At 47.5% G+C, this 14,092-nt stretch overlaps 1 protein-coding gene across 1 annotated transcript in view; it reads left to right on the top strand.

The window, feature by feature from the left end:
* Window positions 1-11,192, top strand: part of ABCA12 (ATP binding cassette subfamily A member 12) — a 113,862-nt gene extending 102,670 nt beyond the window's left edge. Inside the window, 11 exon segments of the mRNA XM_051624176.1 lie at window positions 226-385; window positions 1,684-1,952; window positions 2,686-2,896; window positions 4,604-4,713; window positions 5,322-5,466; window positions 5,551-5,685; window positions 7,429-7,532; window positions 7,798-7,890; window positions 8,341-8,446; window positions 9,056-9,193; window positions 10,403-11,192. Coding sequence (XP_051480136.1) covers window positions 226-385; window positions 1,684-1,952; window positions 2,686-2,896; window positions 4,604-4,713; window positions 5,322-5,466; window positions 5,551-5,685; window positions 7,429-7,532; window positions 7,798-7,890; window positions 8,341-8,446; window positions 9,056-9,193; window positions 10,403-10,522 — 1,591 coding nt within the window. The 3' untranslated portion in view covers window positions 10,523-11,192.
* The last annotated feature ends 2,900 nt before the right edge of the window (window positions 11,193-14,092 follow it).

Here is a 14,092-nt window from a genome sequence, read left to right as displayed (position 1 = left end):
GCCCAGTCTGTCTGCTTTCAGTCAGGACTTGATGTTCAAAGTATGTATCATAAACTTCATCTGCCAATTCTAAGAGCTGTTTTTCCTTCTGTGAGCTCCTGAAATATGAACATTTCATCACGTGGCAAAACAAAAATTGTTATTTTATTTGAGGTCTGTAGTTGTTTTGCTCTCAATTGCTCTTTGAGTTACTTCAGGATTCTCTGCACTGTTGGTATTTTACAGATATGCAACATTTTCGTGGATGTACCTGCTGGCTGGGGTTTTCAAAGAAACAGGAATGGCCTTCATTGTTTATGTCTGTGTCAACTTGTTCTTTGGCATCAACACCATCATAACTCACTCAGTTGTATTTCTGCTCTCCCAGGAAAAGGCCACAGATCAGGTAGGAATCTTACTAATACTGAACCCCTGGGGAAACAACAGGAGGTCTCCTGTTGAGTTTGGTGGCTTTGATCAGGTCCTTAGCAGCTGGCTGGTTTCAAGATATTTGAGGGAGATCAAGCAGAGGACACTACAGTTGCAGGACTTAATGGGGTTTCCTCAAGACAGAACATGAGTCAGACACAAATCATGCTTGACTGTAAATCTGCACCCCCAGCAAAGAAGGAAACGATGGTGACAGAGAGGGGACAATAAAAAAAAGAGAGGAAGGAAACTGCCCATGCAAAGAAGGGCAGAAGGCAGATGTAGATGATGATGAAAAGCTGCTGGGGACTTGGAACCCTTGCTAAGTTCTTGCAGCATGAACTGTGGAGAGTGACAACTAGATGTCATTGCCCTGAGTGTGACATGTGCTGCACTAAGCCCAGCACTGACTGTCTGTCATGTAGGTCTGTAATGCAATCATCTTCTCCCTGCAAGGATGAAAAATGAGACTGTGATGATTCCTTAAAGTAAAGCCTTTTTTTGAACTGAGGTATTTTTTGGAATCACTGGGATAGAATGTACATCCCACATTTCTTTTCCTTTTCTTCTTTAATGAAGGGCAACTGCTTTAGTTGAGTTGTTTTCTTCTCAATAGCTGAGTTGGTTTCTTCTCTCTGGCTGGACAGTGCTTGTTTAGCAACCCCTTGGATTTTAGGGACGTGCAATTATGATCATCCCTGTGTGTCCCAGGGGCAGGGAGTCAATCTCTTCCCATCCTAATTTACTGCCTCTCCACTTTGCTGTGTGCACTAATCCTTCATTTTGCTAGGAAGGTACCAAAGCTTTTTGTGTGCAACTGCCCTTCTATGGCTATTAAAGCCAAATCTTGTGTTTTATGGAGAAGTTTGTACAAGGAAAACAGGAGCAGGACTGGGCTGGTGCAGCAGCTCTGTGGTTTTGGGAGGCATCAGGGGCAGGATTCAGCCCCAGCTCATGGGTGGGTTTTGGGGCTGCTGTGAGCACAGGGTGAGGCAGCTGGAGCAACAGAGGGACTGCACCAGGAACTGGCTGCTGTTTGCTAGTGGTGGTCACCCCCTTAGAGCTGCCTGTTGACTTTTCTGACCCTGTGGCTGTGAAACAAGCTGTCTCCATAGTTCTTTGCTCTCCATTTATCTCTGCTCTGAGACACAAATCCCAATGTAATTGTTACACTCCAGTCCCACAGTAAAACCTATAAATTTATTCCGTGAATAAAAACAGTTACTGATTGTGCTGCCTTTTTTGTCTGTTTGTTTTGTTGTGTTTCTTTTTCAGGGCTTGCATGATCTTGCTGAAAACTTAAGGCATGCATTCCTTCTGTTCCCCCAATTTTGCTTTGGCTATGGTTTGATTGAACTCTCACAGGATCAGGCACTTCTGGGCTTCTTGAAAGCTTACGGAGTGGACTACCCTGACAAAACCTTTAAGCTGGACAAGACCACATCCAAGCTGGTTGCCATGTTTATCCAGGGCACTGTGTTTTTTGCCATTCGTCTCACAGTTCATGACAGGATGATTCAGAGAGCCTGGAACAAAATACTTGAGTAAGTAGCAGCTGGAGCCTCCTGATGAAAACAGACAAAGCCAGTGCTCGGTGGTTGAATTCTGGGCTCTTGCACCATCGTTGCCAATTGTGAAGCTCATAGATTTCCAAGACACTTTACAAACATGGGAGTAAGTTGTGTGGGTTTTTTGTCTGGCAGCAGTCCCAGGACCTACCAGTGATCAGAACACTGGCTAAGAAAGGCATAGGTTACTGGACTCCCTTGGTAGTCCTTGCTAGCTGAGTCTGTGGCCCTTGTTTCAGGGCTCTGGGTTTGGGAGGCTGATGTGCAGCTGGTTGGTAAGAAGAGTCAGTCCATTGGGAGCCTCCTCTGCTTGCATCTCCCCATCTCTGGGTTTAGAAGGCTGATGTGCAGCTGGTTGGTAAGAGGAGTCAGTCCCCTGAGAGCACCCTCTGCTTGCATCTCCCCATCTCCCCTGGCTTGGGTGCACACAGGGAAGAGCAAGAACAGTCCTATCACCTACATTCTGAGCGTGTCTGTGAGGCAGGAGCTCCTCCAGCTCAGAATCTTTGCTGCAAATGAGAAAAAGAAATGAGGCTGGCAGAGAAGGTTGGGGTTTGAAATTCCCTACAGGGTGCAAATATCAGGAGTGAGCAGAACATGTGTATCTGTGTATGTTGACACACCCTGAGGTCTCACAGGGAGGCTCCTTAGGGCTCCCACTGCTGTCTGCTTGCCAGAGGGTCAGGTCCACTCTCTGTGCCCCCTGTAGGTTCCTGTTTGACAGGGTGCATGGCAAAGCATCACTTCTGCCACCTGTGGCTGAAGAGGACGGGGACGTCCAGGCAGAGAGGAACCGGGTGGAGTCTGGCAAAGCTGACTTCGACGTGGTGCAGCTCCAGAACCTCACAAAGATCTACCACCTTCCTCAGAAACGCATCGTGGCTGTGAAAAACATCAGCCTGGGGATTCCTGCTGGAGAGGTAAAGAGGGGAAAAGGCTGTGGGCACCTTCCAACCTGGGGGAGGGTAAGTGGGACATACAGTCCCGCTGTCACCTTGTCTCCCAGTCCTTGCTGCTGTCCCAGCATGACTGAGATGGTTTGTTCTCCTCTGACCTCCTCCTTCATGCCTGTGCCTTACTCGTTGATTCTTGGGGGTACAGTAGTGCCAAAAGGCTCCTGGTGGATTTTTGAGACACCAAGTGACAGTTGGAAAGCGCTAGAAAGAGTGGTGGGACAGTGATGGAGCTGTATTCAGGGCAAAATGTCTGCATGCAGTGTTCCTACAGCAGGGAGCTCAGCACAGCTCGGGGGGGGGATCACTGTGGATTACCACATGGTAAATAGAGACAGCAGAATTTGTCCAGTGGCATGTGTTTTCCCATCAGGGAAAGACAAATCACTTCAGCTGAACCCACATTTTCATGAAAGAGGACTCCAAATTAACTCAAATTAAAAAACCCCACATTCTTTGGTCATGTCAGTGCAGCCACCTGCAAAAGCACTGGCTCATGGAAGAGAAAAGACAGGAGCACACAGAGCACCCCTGGGATCCAGAGGAAAGTTCATGTGGCCTCTGGAGACCAGATCCTACCTCAGGCTGTGTGTGGGAAGCTTGGAAGTAACCCTTGCTACCTGATTTTTAATTGCCTGGGTCCCATTGAGATACAGGCTGTATGAAGGGGTATAGGGTGCTGGGCAGCAGCCTCACATGGAGGCTGTGCTGCTGATCTTTCTGGCAGAGGAATATTTTTTTCCCCCCACACGTAAGTGGCATCAAGGCTTCTAACTTCTGGCAAGAGTCAGTCCTGTGCTGGTGTCAGCACTGCAGACTGTGCACAGATACTGTCCCTGCATGGACCTCCAAGTGGGGAAGAGCCTTGGAGAGCTGCCGGGCACCTGCAGTGGGCTCAACTTGGGAGGACTGTCCCATCAGCTGGTCTGTCCTAACAATGGTAATAATAACAGTAATCACCAGCACAATAGTGACTGCTTATGCATCACACAACTGCATATCTCCCACATGGGCAATACAGCATAGGTTTTAGCATGAGATTCTGAACTGCACCACAGGGACCCAGTTCTCAATCTTATTCATGTCGTGCACGAGTGAGATTATTTCCCTCTGGAAATGAACATGACCAGGCCTGCTTGCCTTTTTCTCCAGACTTGGGGGTGTCATTGCTAGCTGGTTTTTGTTTTATCAGTTCATCATAACACGTTTTTTGCATTCTGGTAGTTCATAGCTTCTATGAAATTACCTGGGGAGGAGGTGGAGAGGGAAACAGACTTGTCAGAGAATTACTTGGGCTGGAAAAGGTCGAGTCCAACCTGGACATCTTGTGTTACGTTAAGGCACGTGTTAGATGATCAGGGTTTGGCCTGTCAGATGAACTCACTGCAAAAATGCACCTTGCAGTGAAAAGAATGGCTCTGTATTAGAGACACATCCTTGGCTCTTCACATTAAGCAGAAGGTCCTAATACACAATGAACCATATTGCACCAGCAACAACCTCCACAGCCCCGTGTGTGTGCTCCGAGTCGCTCTGCTGCTCTTGCGGTTCATCTTGCTCAAGGGTCCAGAGAAAAGAGGAGACAAGATGCAGGGAGCACTCACCTCTGAGCAGTATTTTCTGCATGGTAAATACAGCCTGGTTACAGTTCTACTTTTCTTTCCCACCCCCCAGTGCTTTGGCTTGCTTGGTGTGAACGGAGCTGGGAAGACAACCATCTTTAAGATGCTGACGGGTGATATCGGAGCATCCAGCGGAAGGCTGAGGGTCCAGGGTCCTTCTGGGTATGGTGGATGGGATTTCTGGGGAAGGTGCATGAGCACAGCAGCCCCAGGAGCAGTTTTCAAGGCTGGGTGGCAAAGGAAAAGAAATGTAAAAGTCTGAAACCGAGCAAAACATTCAAAGCAGAGGAAAAATAAATAAGACGGGGAATTTCATCCTTTGAAGATGGCACGGTTGCTTCCCTAGGGGTCTGCTTTTGCTGTCAGACCTCTGCTGCTCTCAGGGGTGTTTCCTGTTCTTCATCACATTGTAAATGGGATCAGACTTCAGCTGAGTGTGATCCCACTCCTGAGCCAGCATCTGGAGCCCAGCAGGACTGATCTCAAAATGCTCTTTAAGAGGAGCAGGCGTGGTGGCAGCTGTGCCATCTGAAGTGCTGGCAGTCATTGGGGAGCCATGCACTGGACATCCTGACTAACAGACTTCAGGTTGCACACAAGGCAGCTTTTCCTTTGCAGGGCCTAAAAGCCCTCGTATTCATGGCATTTTCCTTCAAGGGTTGGGAAATGGGGTGGGAAGCAGGAGAAAGGACTTTTCTCTCTCCTGTCTGACTGCAGAGTTCTTTGGCAATTCAGTGTCTTTGAAATGATTTGCTGACTTCCCTGCACAGGTCCCTGAATGACATTAGTGAGGCACACTGGTCCCTCTTTGGCTACTGTCCTCAAGAAGATGCCTTGGATGACTTGCTGACAGTGGAAGAGCACATGTATTACTATGCTAGGCTCCATGGCATCCCAGAGAGAGCTATCAAAGGGGTGAGTAACACTGGGGCTTGACTTTTAATTAGGCTTTCAATGAACAGAGACATGTGTGGTAATTTATTACTCTTGCTCCCACAGGTTGTGCTCCAGCTTCTCCACCGCCTGAACCTGATGGCCTACAAAGACAGAGTCACCTCTATGTGCAGTTATGGCACCAACAGAAAATTGTCCACTGCTCTGGCTCTCATTGGGAATCCATCAATTCTGCTGCTGGTGAGAAACAGAGGCCTTGGTGGGGAAAAGATGAGCAGATCTGTGGGCTGGCAGGGGGACTTTGGCAGTCTAGCCAAGCCTCCTCAGGCACAGCTTACAGGACATCCCCCAGATGCCCATCATTAGCCTGATAATACATGCATCAGAGGAAAGTTCAGACTCCAGCAAGCACCCAATGTATTTATTTTTTTGAGGGCATAAGAGTGGTGAGTCTGCCAGTTTCTGTGTTTGCCTCTTCCAGAGGTCAAAAATAGATCCTATATTTCCCAATTAAACTTGCCTTGTTCCCAGCATTTTCTTGAAAGAAAAGTGGCATCCAAGGCTCCAAATCTGTAGAAGAGCAAAGGAGCAACTTCCCTCAGGATTAGAACATTATGTTTCTAGGTTTGGCTTCCCCTTTTGCCTTTCATTTTGAAGCTTCCAGTTCTTTCATGAGATTTGCCAGTGTTAAAAGACATCTTTTTGTGCAGTTTTTCTACTTGCTGTGTTTTGAATGTGTGCAGTGCTCTGTGAGCAGGTTTCCTGATATTAAATGTGATACCTAGTCAGCATAAATCTCCCTTGCTCTAACTTGCATCAAGCCCAGCTCTACTGGCTTTGCTTCTGACCACATACGCCAGCCCTCCAGCTGCTTTTGTGACATAAAAAACCTCTCAATAACATTAGGTGGGAAGATTTCCTCTTTGGGGACTGTTGCCTGAGCCCAAGCTGGTGTATTTCTGCCTTACATAAGCTGTTACCCTCAACAATAATGATTTGTCAATCAGAAATTGGCTAACAATTTTATCAGCAGTGCATAAGGTAGGAAGGAGTTAGGGTACCACCTTTCCTCTCTGGCTTTCTGCCTCCCTAAATGAAGAAATGCAACACCTGCTTCATCAGCAGATGCAGAGGGAGGTGGATGTGGGAACCAAGTCCCTGTTGATCAGCTTCTTGTCTGGGCTTAGGCCTGTGGTGTTCATGGTTATTTAAAACACCGTGGTATCAAATGCAAAGCAGGGTTGGTGTTGGGTGGTGCTGTCACAGCCAGACAGATCCTCTGGAGCCCAAAGGAGGACAGAGGAGGGCAAGGAAGCTGGTGAGGGGCCTAGAGAATCAATCTGATGAAGAACACTTGAAGGAGCTGGGAATGTTTAGTGTGAGGAAGAGGAGGCTGAGGGGAGACCTCATCAGTCTCTACAACTACCTGAAAGGTCATTGTAGAGAGGTTGGTGCTGGTCAAGCTGCAACAGGGGAGGATTAGACTGGACATTAGGACAAATTTCTTCACAGAAAGGGCGGTTAGACACTGGAGCAGGCTGCCCAGGGAGGTGGTGGAGTCAGCATCCCTGGATGTGTTGAAGGGTGGTTTGGATGTGGTGTTGGTGGAGATGGTTTAGGGAGAACATTGTAGAGTAGGGATGATGGTTGGACTCAATGATCCAAAGGGGTTTTTCCAACCTGAATGGTTCTGTGGTTCTATGAAAGGAGGGTGAGAGTTCCCAGCAGTCCCTCTGGGAGCTGTGCAGTTCCAGGGGGCAGTGAGGATGGAGGCCTTAGCCAAGGGCTCTGCTTGAAGAAAGAATAACTTGTCTCAGTCAGATCCATAGGGCAACTGAAGAGAATCCTTCTCGTGGGTCCGTACCAGGCTGAGATCTTCTGTGGGTCCTTAATAGCAAACATGATGAACCTGAAAAGAACACAAGTGTTAGGAAGATCAGATTTTGAGTGGAAATTGACATTCAGTCCTGTCTTTCTCAACAGGATGAACCCAGCTCTGGCATGGATCCAAATGCTAAACGTCACCTTTGGAAAATCATCAGTGAGGAAGTGCAGAACAAATGCTCAGTGATCCTCACATCCCACAGGTAGGGCAGCTTTGGCTCCAGTTCCAGGGTCTGCAGGAGGTATGGACAGGCCTGTCTTCACACTCCCTGTTCAGTTCTCACAGAATTTCAGGGCACCGAGCTCTGACAGGCTTGGGGGTTTGTTGTTGCTGAATGTGGGTGCCCACATAGACCCACCACACTTTAGTCCTCTAGGAAAATCAACAGTGTCCTCCAATTCCTAAAATAACTCGTTTTTGTACCTTCTCGATGACTGATTAGAGTTTTTTGGGTGATTTTTTTTCAGCATGGAAGAATGTGAAGCCCTGTGTACCAGGCTGGCTATTATGGTGAACGGGAGCTTTCAGTGCATTGGCTCTTTGCAGCACATCAAGAGCAGGTCAGGAAATGGTGCCTATTTCCCTGTTCCTAAATGACATTTGGGGTTACTAACCTACAGCTTTGAGGGCTGGGACCCTGAGACCTTTGCTAACAGGGCATCAACATGATGTCATTTTCTGACATGTTTCCTCCTACCCCATTGAAATTCTGTGTTAACTCCTGCACTTTCTATGCCCTCACAGCCTTTTTTTCCCAGAGATGTGTTCCCTGAAGAGATCTCTTCACCACTGCAGATGGGAGATGCATGTTAGGGTTGAACTTCCATTTCCTTAGTTATCACAATAGCTTGGCTTCTTGTTAAGATTAGGGTTAACAAAACTGAGCCCATTCAAGCTGTTCCCTGGCTGAGTTAGATTCCCTCAAGGAGGCTGTGCAGCACCCTCAAAGGATTTTATTTCTGTGTTTCTCTTTCCTACTGTGTTAATTGTGATTTTTCCTTTTCCTTTAGGTTTGGAAGAGGGTTCACTGTAAAGATGCACTTAAACAGCAGCACAGTTAGCACTGAGATGCTGACAGAGTTCATGAAGTCACACTTCCCAAACACGTGCCTGAAGGTAAGCAGGACAAATGCCTGCAGCTGAGGCCCTCTCAGCCCCTTCAAATTAACCAAGAGGATCTTGCAAGATAAGACCTCTTGTAACACACTGTGCACTTAGATCTGTGCTCTCAGAGTGTAAGGGCTTCATACACACACACTTGTCACTGCTATCAGAAACATTGTCCAAGGGTTGGAGCACCCAAGTTCCTTGGTGGCTCAAATAACTGCAGGCAAACCCCTGCAGTGGTCCCATAAGGCATGATAGGTGACCCTCTGCCCCTGAGAATGGTCCCACTGAAGCTGATTGGGACTGCATGGAGGCCCAACTTCACATTCAGTGGGTAATGAGATGGTTGGGTAATGCTACCCTCAAGCTCCTGGCTCTGGGGGGTTTTTTATCTCCTGGTCACAAAAACCAAACAAATCCCCAGTGGGGAAGCACTGGTCGATACTGGACAATAACATTCTTCACCTTTGGGAGCCAGCAGGAGAGAACACACACTCTGCCCCTTCACTTCCCTGTGGTTTGGCTCCTCTTTGCTTTCATTCTCAACAGCCTTCAGGTCTCTTAGCTGTGTGTAGGCAGCAGGCTCCCAGCTTCAGCCCATCACTCCTGTTCCCACAGGACCGGCACTTCAACATGGTGGAGTATCACGTTCCGGTCTCTGCAGGAGGGGTGGCCAACATATTTGATCTCCTGGAAGCCAGCAAAGCAGCCTTCAATATCAGGCACTTCTCAGTGAGTCAAACAACCTTAGAGGAGGTAAGGAATTAAAGATGTGTGGCCATCCATTTAAAGCTGTTAAGAGGGGAGCAGGGACTGCTGCAGACAACAAACGACATTTTGAAAGGGATTCCCATCCATGTTCCCCCTGGGGATGCTTTATCAGAGCCTACTGCCTCCAGATACCTGTGCTGGTATCAGAAAGCTGCCTGTAGCATGAAGGATCTGTTCTTCCCTCTGTGACTGCTGATTTCGGCAGCCTTCCTGGGTGTGGATGAAGGGCAGGCTTACAAATCATCCTCAAGTCCAGTGCTAGGCTTCCTGGTGGTGGACTTTTCCCACCTATCCTGGAAATTTGCTTAATTTCACTTCCTTGTACTGTATTTAGGTTGTAAATTGATTTAGTGCATTACTCCAAACCTAGCTTCACAATTAAATTCCTTCTATTTTCCCTTGGAAGACAATTCCTACTAGCATTAAAATCTTGTAGGGAGCACATCAGCTGAAGGGATGCTGCTAGGACTATCCAGAAGAAATCATTCTCTTGACCACAAGCATCTGGTATATTAGGTCTGTCCTGCTCCTGAGAGAAGCAAAACCTGCATCCCTGTAGCCACTTGAATTGTTGAACAGGGATCTGGGGGAGGAGATCCTCAATATTCTTTTAATAAGGGGCAATGGTGAAAGAAAACGGGCAGACAAACCACAGGAAGCCCCAGGTCTTGTTTTGTGGGAGGACAGCTTGGATTTGTGTACATGCAAATGTGATGGCAGGCAGTGTTTTAGGAAGAATATTTTATGTGTTGATTAGGTGCTGCTGAAAGGAAGACTGTTACGTGTGATTAGACACACCTACCTGTGCACTGTGCAGTGGTGCATTATGTCAGTTACTTACAGACAGATGGGTGGATAAAGTAATAATATAGCTGTACTACTACGCTGTGATCAAAACGGGCTACCACGTGGGCATTGCCTTGCTAGTGCTTTTGAAACATGAGCTGCAGGACAATGAGGACAGGAATGTCCACCATTGCATCCTGGGTGTCAATTCAGGAGTGCACACCCATTCATTTACATCAGCCCAGAGAAACCCAACCTCTGCAATTCTCAAACCCGGGCTGAATTCTTTCCCCAACACTCTCTCCAAGCTCACAGTCAAATGAACAGCCACTCCTCCTTTTACATTTCCTCATGTTATGAATCCTTTATGCTGTCACATGCTGAATGTTTCTCCTTTTCAACTTGCAGGTTTTCATCAACTTCGCCAAAGATCAAGCAGATCCTGATGGGGTGGATGCAGGTCCTGATGTGACACTGGACAGCTCTGACACAAGTAGCCAAGATAGCACCCTAAGCTCCATCTACTGAAGGGACCCAGCCCCAGGGGATCATAGAAGCTGGGGAAAAGATCTGGTGACCCCTCGGAGTCCTTTCAGCCCTGTTTGCTATGATTCTGGGGTGGCAGGGATAAAAAGTCACATTTTCTTAGAGTACTTTTTTGTTGTTGTTTTGATATACACTCATTTTGTTACTAGGAACATGGTAGGCATTTAAGACTGGCATTTGGTTACAAATCAGATTGGTCTTTCCACAGGTTCTTTTTGCCCTGCCCTCCTCCAAGTTCTTGTTTTATGATCACTTCAGTGCCTGTGAGGACTTTCTTGACACCACCTGCTGCTTGTGGCCATTTGCTCCCAGCAGAAATGGCCCTGATGGAGCAGAGGAGCTGCCAGCAGTGCAGGGCTTTTGACAGAAAAAGCAACCCCACAGCTGCCCTCCCTGACAGCCCCCACGCCACTCCCTGCTCAGAAAAGAGACTTTCTGGGTGACCATGAGAAAATTGCTCTGTTTTGACAGGTTCTCCACCAGGGAAAGGGGGTTCAGGCCCTTGCCCTCCCTCCCAGGGGTGTTGTGAGGATGCAGGTGTCATGTACTGAGATTCTCATATGCTGTTGGTGGGGGCCATCTTTGGCAATGACATAAAGCTTATCTGTGTGTGTGGGTTATATCAGTACAAATATAATGATTTTAAAAGTCAGCTCTTCCACTGGTTTGGCTTTGTTCCTGTAGTTTATTCCAGCTCTACGTAACTCCTTGAGTAAGTCCTCCAGTCCCAGGCAGTTCCTGGCTCTTGGTCTCCAATGGAAGATTGTGCCATCAACCAGCCCCTGTCTCCTCCAGGGCTTCTCCAATACAGCAGCAGAATGATATGTGGCAGGTATCTTGGTGGAATCCTCTGACAGGAAGCTGTGTTTTCCTGAGCAAAGTAAAAGCAACGAGTTTCTCCCTTTCTCAGAAATCCTTCTTCTTCTTCTGTCTTCTTCTGCCAACCTCCCTCTCCCAGGAAGCTCTGCTTCCTTTTCAGTGAACTTCATTCTCAACACCCAAGTGGTGGCTGCCCCTATAACTCTAGAGCCATCTTCCCACATCAAGAGGCACAATGAGCTTCTCCTTCAAAGAATCCAGCTTTAAATGAGACCTCTGCCTACCTTTGAGCAGCTGTCCCCAGTAGCTGAGTTCAGCACCCCAGCACACACATCCAGCTTCTCCCCCTCAAAACCATCCTTAGGTAGAGCAGTTTAACATTACTCTTTGTTACATGTGTCAGCACAACCCTCCAAGACACAGTTTTGGGTCAGGGCATTGATGCATGTGCTGCTATTCAAACGCATCATGAACTTAAAAGTCTTGGAGCTCAAGGAACTTACTGTTGCTGGTAGAACAGACTGCTGATAAAGCCAGGTCAGACTTACCTTGCACGACCTGGGAAGGCCCATATGGCACTTGGCTTCGGGTTGGCACACGCTATTTCAGACAGGGTTAGCTGTTGTGTTTTGTTTTTTCCTCCCCCAAAGCTGACTGGAGCCAAGGGGAGCTTCGGGTGAAAGCTGCAATGACACATCCTCCTCACCGTGACCACCAGAGGCGTTTTACCAGCTCAGTTCCCACTTAACGCCAAGGCTTGCTGAGATAATCATGCAAGGAGTAGGTGCTTTAAATATCATGGGCACTGGGGATGTTGAAGTGGGATACTGAAGGTCAGAGTTCACCTCCTGCAAGGAGGTCACGTTTTCTCCTTGAGCTTGGTGTAAACTCCTTGCTGCTAGCAGGAGGAGCTTTGGGACAGATCTGAGCCCTGAATTAAGCCTCAACCTGCTGACTAATTAAAACTGGAATTCAGCTTCTTTCCAGAATTTGACACCTGCAGGTTACAAGTAACTGAAAAAGCAGCCCAGACATTCATTGTAGCTTCTCTTATGATGTCTCCAGCTCTGCAAAAGCTTTTCTTTTTCTCATTTTCATTGCATATCTTACACAGATCACAGTACAAAATGAAGCTTGCCTCTAATGGAGGGCTTGTGCTCCCTGCAAAGGACTCAGAGCATGAATGCCAATGATTTAAATACAGCCTTGTAATACCAATCAGAGTATTATTTTATTATGTCGATGGCTTTGCAACTGCCAGTGAGAGATGGATCTTCTGACTCTGTCCAGATGTACTTTACATTTAATAGAGGGAGACTGATATAAAGCTGTTCTTTTTGTCCCTAGTAATCAAAAAAAAAAAAAAAGAAAAAGGGAAGTGATTCGTTGGAATATATCAGCCAGTTGCAGTGTAATTGGGTAAAAAAGAGTTTTAAAAAAATAGATCAAGAAAGCACCCTTTGAATTTCCATTCAATTCTGGCACTAATAGAAACATCTGCTTCACAAGAAATGTGTCATGGTCGTGATGTATGGTCCCTGTTTTCACTTGCAGGTAAAAAGAAAACATCTGCTGCTGCAATCAGATCTGTGGGTATTGGCCCAAACAAGCCAAAGTTTACATACTTCAGGGAATTTCATTGAAACCTGTGGAGAAGCAGTTACAGCTGTTTAGGGGCTTGAAACATCTGGCAAGGAGGTTGTATATAACATCACCAGGGGCTGAGTTACCTTTTGTGCCAAGTTACAAACAATCCCTACTCCCTGTGGAGTCTCCCAGATTCAACCTGTCCCTTTCCAGAGGTAGGGCACATCCCAGGCTCAATTCCAGGAAGACAAATGTGGTAGCTCCTTAGCTATCCTGCCTCTCAGCACCAGCTCCAGGTTTCTCTCTCAGCACCAGCTCCAGGTTTCTCTCTCAGCACCAGCTCCAGGTTTCTCATCACCCCTCTGCCTCCTTGAGGAGGACTGATTCTGATTCTCAGGGTTCCCACAAATACAGAGCCCTGCCTGAGAAAACAACTGGTAAAATCTATCTAAAAGATTATGAGCAGACTGGACACATCAGGGGAAGGATGGGGACATCTTCACCCTGCTGATGTAGGGGTGTGACAGCAGGTGCCCCCCTTTGTCAGCCCTCTCTGAATCCCCTTGGAAATGTTTGCTTTGCAAGACTCTGCTTTCAAAAAAAAGCCAGGCAACCAACAAGCTCAGTCCTTTCTTTGCTCTGAGCAGGGAGGGAAGATCATGGAAAATGTTAACCCTGGTGCCCCTGGGAGGGACAGGGGAGCACTCTGTGTACCACTGCCCATCACCTCTCCAGGAGTGAGAGATGAATGCTGCAGTCCAGGGGGAGAACAAGCGTTTCATCTCACTTCTTTGGAATGCCATCTCACTTCAGCCACCCTAATAACCTTCTTCAAGGCAACAGGGAGCAACAGTGACAGGCAAGTCCTGCCAGAGCGACTGTGCAGGCCGTGTGTGTTTTTGGAACAGCACGGGCCTCAGCTGAGCTTCATTTAAAAATGCTCTAAAATGTTGCAGGCAGGAGGTGTATCCAGTGCAACTGCCAAGCCAGGCTGGGGCCAGGGTGTCAAGGAGGAATTCTGTAATTGGTCAGGTGGATTGCGAGACAGATTCAAATCAGTTGTGTAATGGGAGCTGTGGACTTGGAGACAATGATTTGAATCTCCACCCTGGCTCCCCTTCATTTCTCACTCTGTGCTGCTGCTAA

The sequence above is a fragment of the Apus apus genome, chromosome 6 (assembly GCF_020740795.1).
Source record: "Apus apus isolate bApuApu2 chromosome 6, bApuApu2.pri.cur, whole genome shotgun sequence".
NCBI classification, from domain to species: domain Eukaryota; kingdom Metazoa; phylum Chordata; class Aves; order Apodiformes; family Apodidae; genus Apus; species Apus apus.
This window is presented reverse-complemented; position numbering and strand designations above follow the sequence as displayed.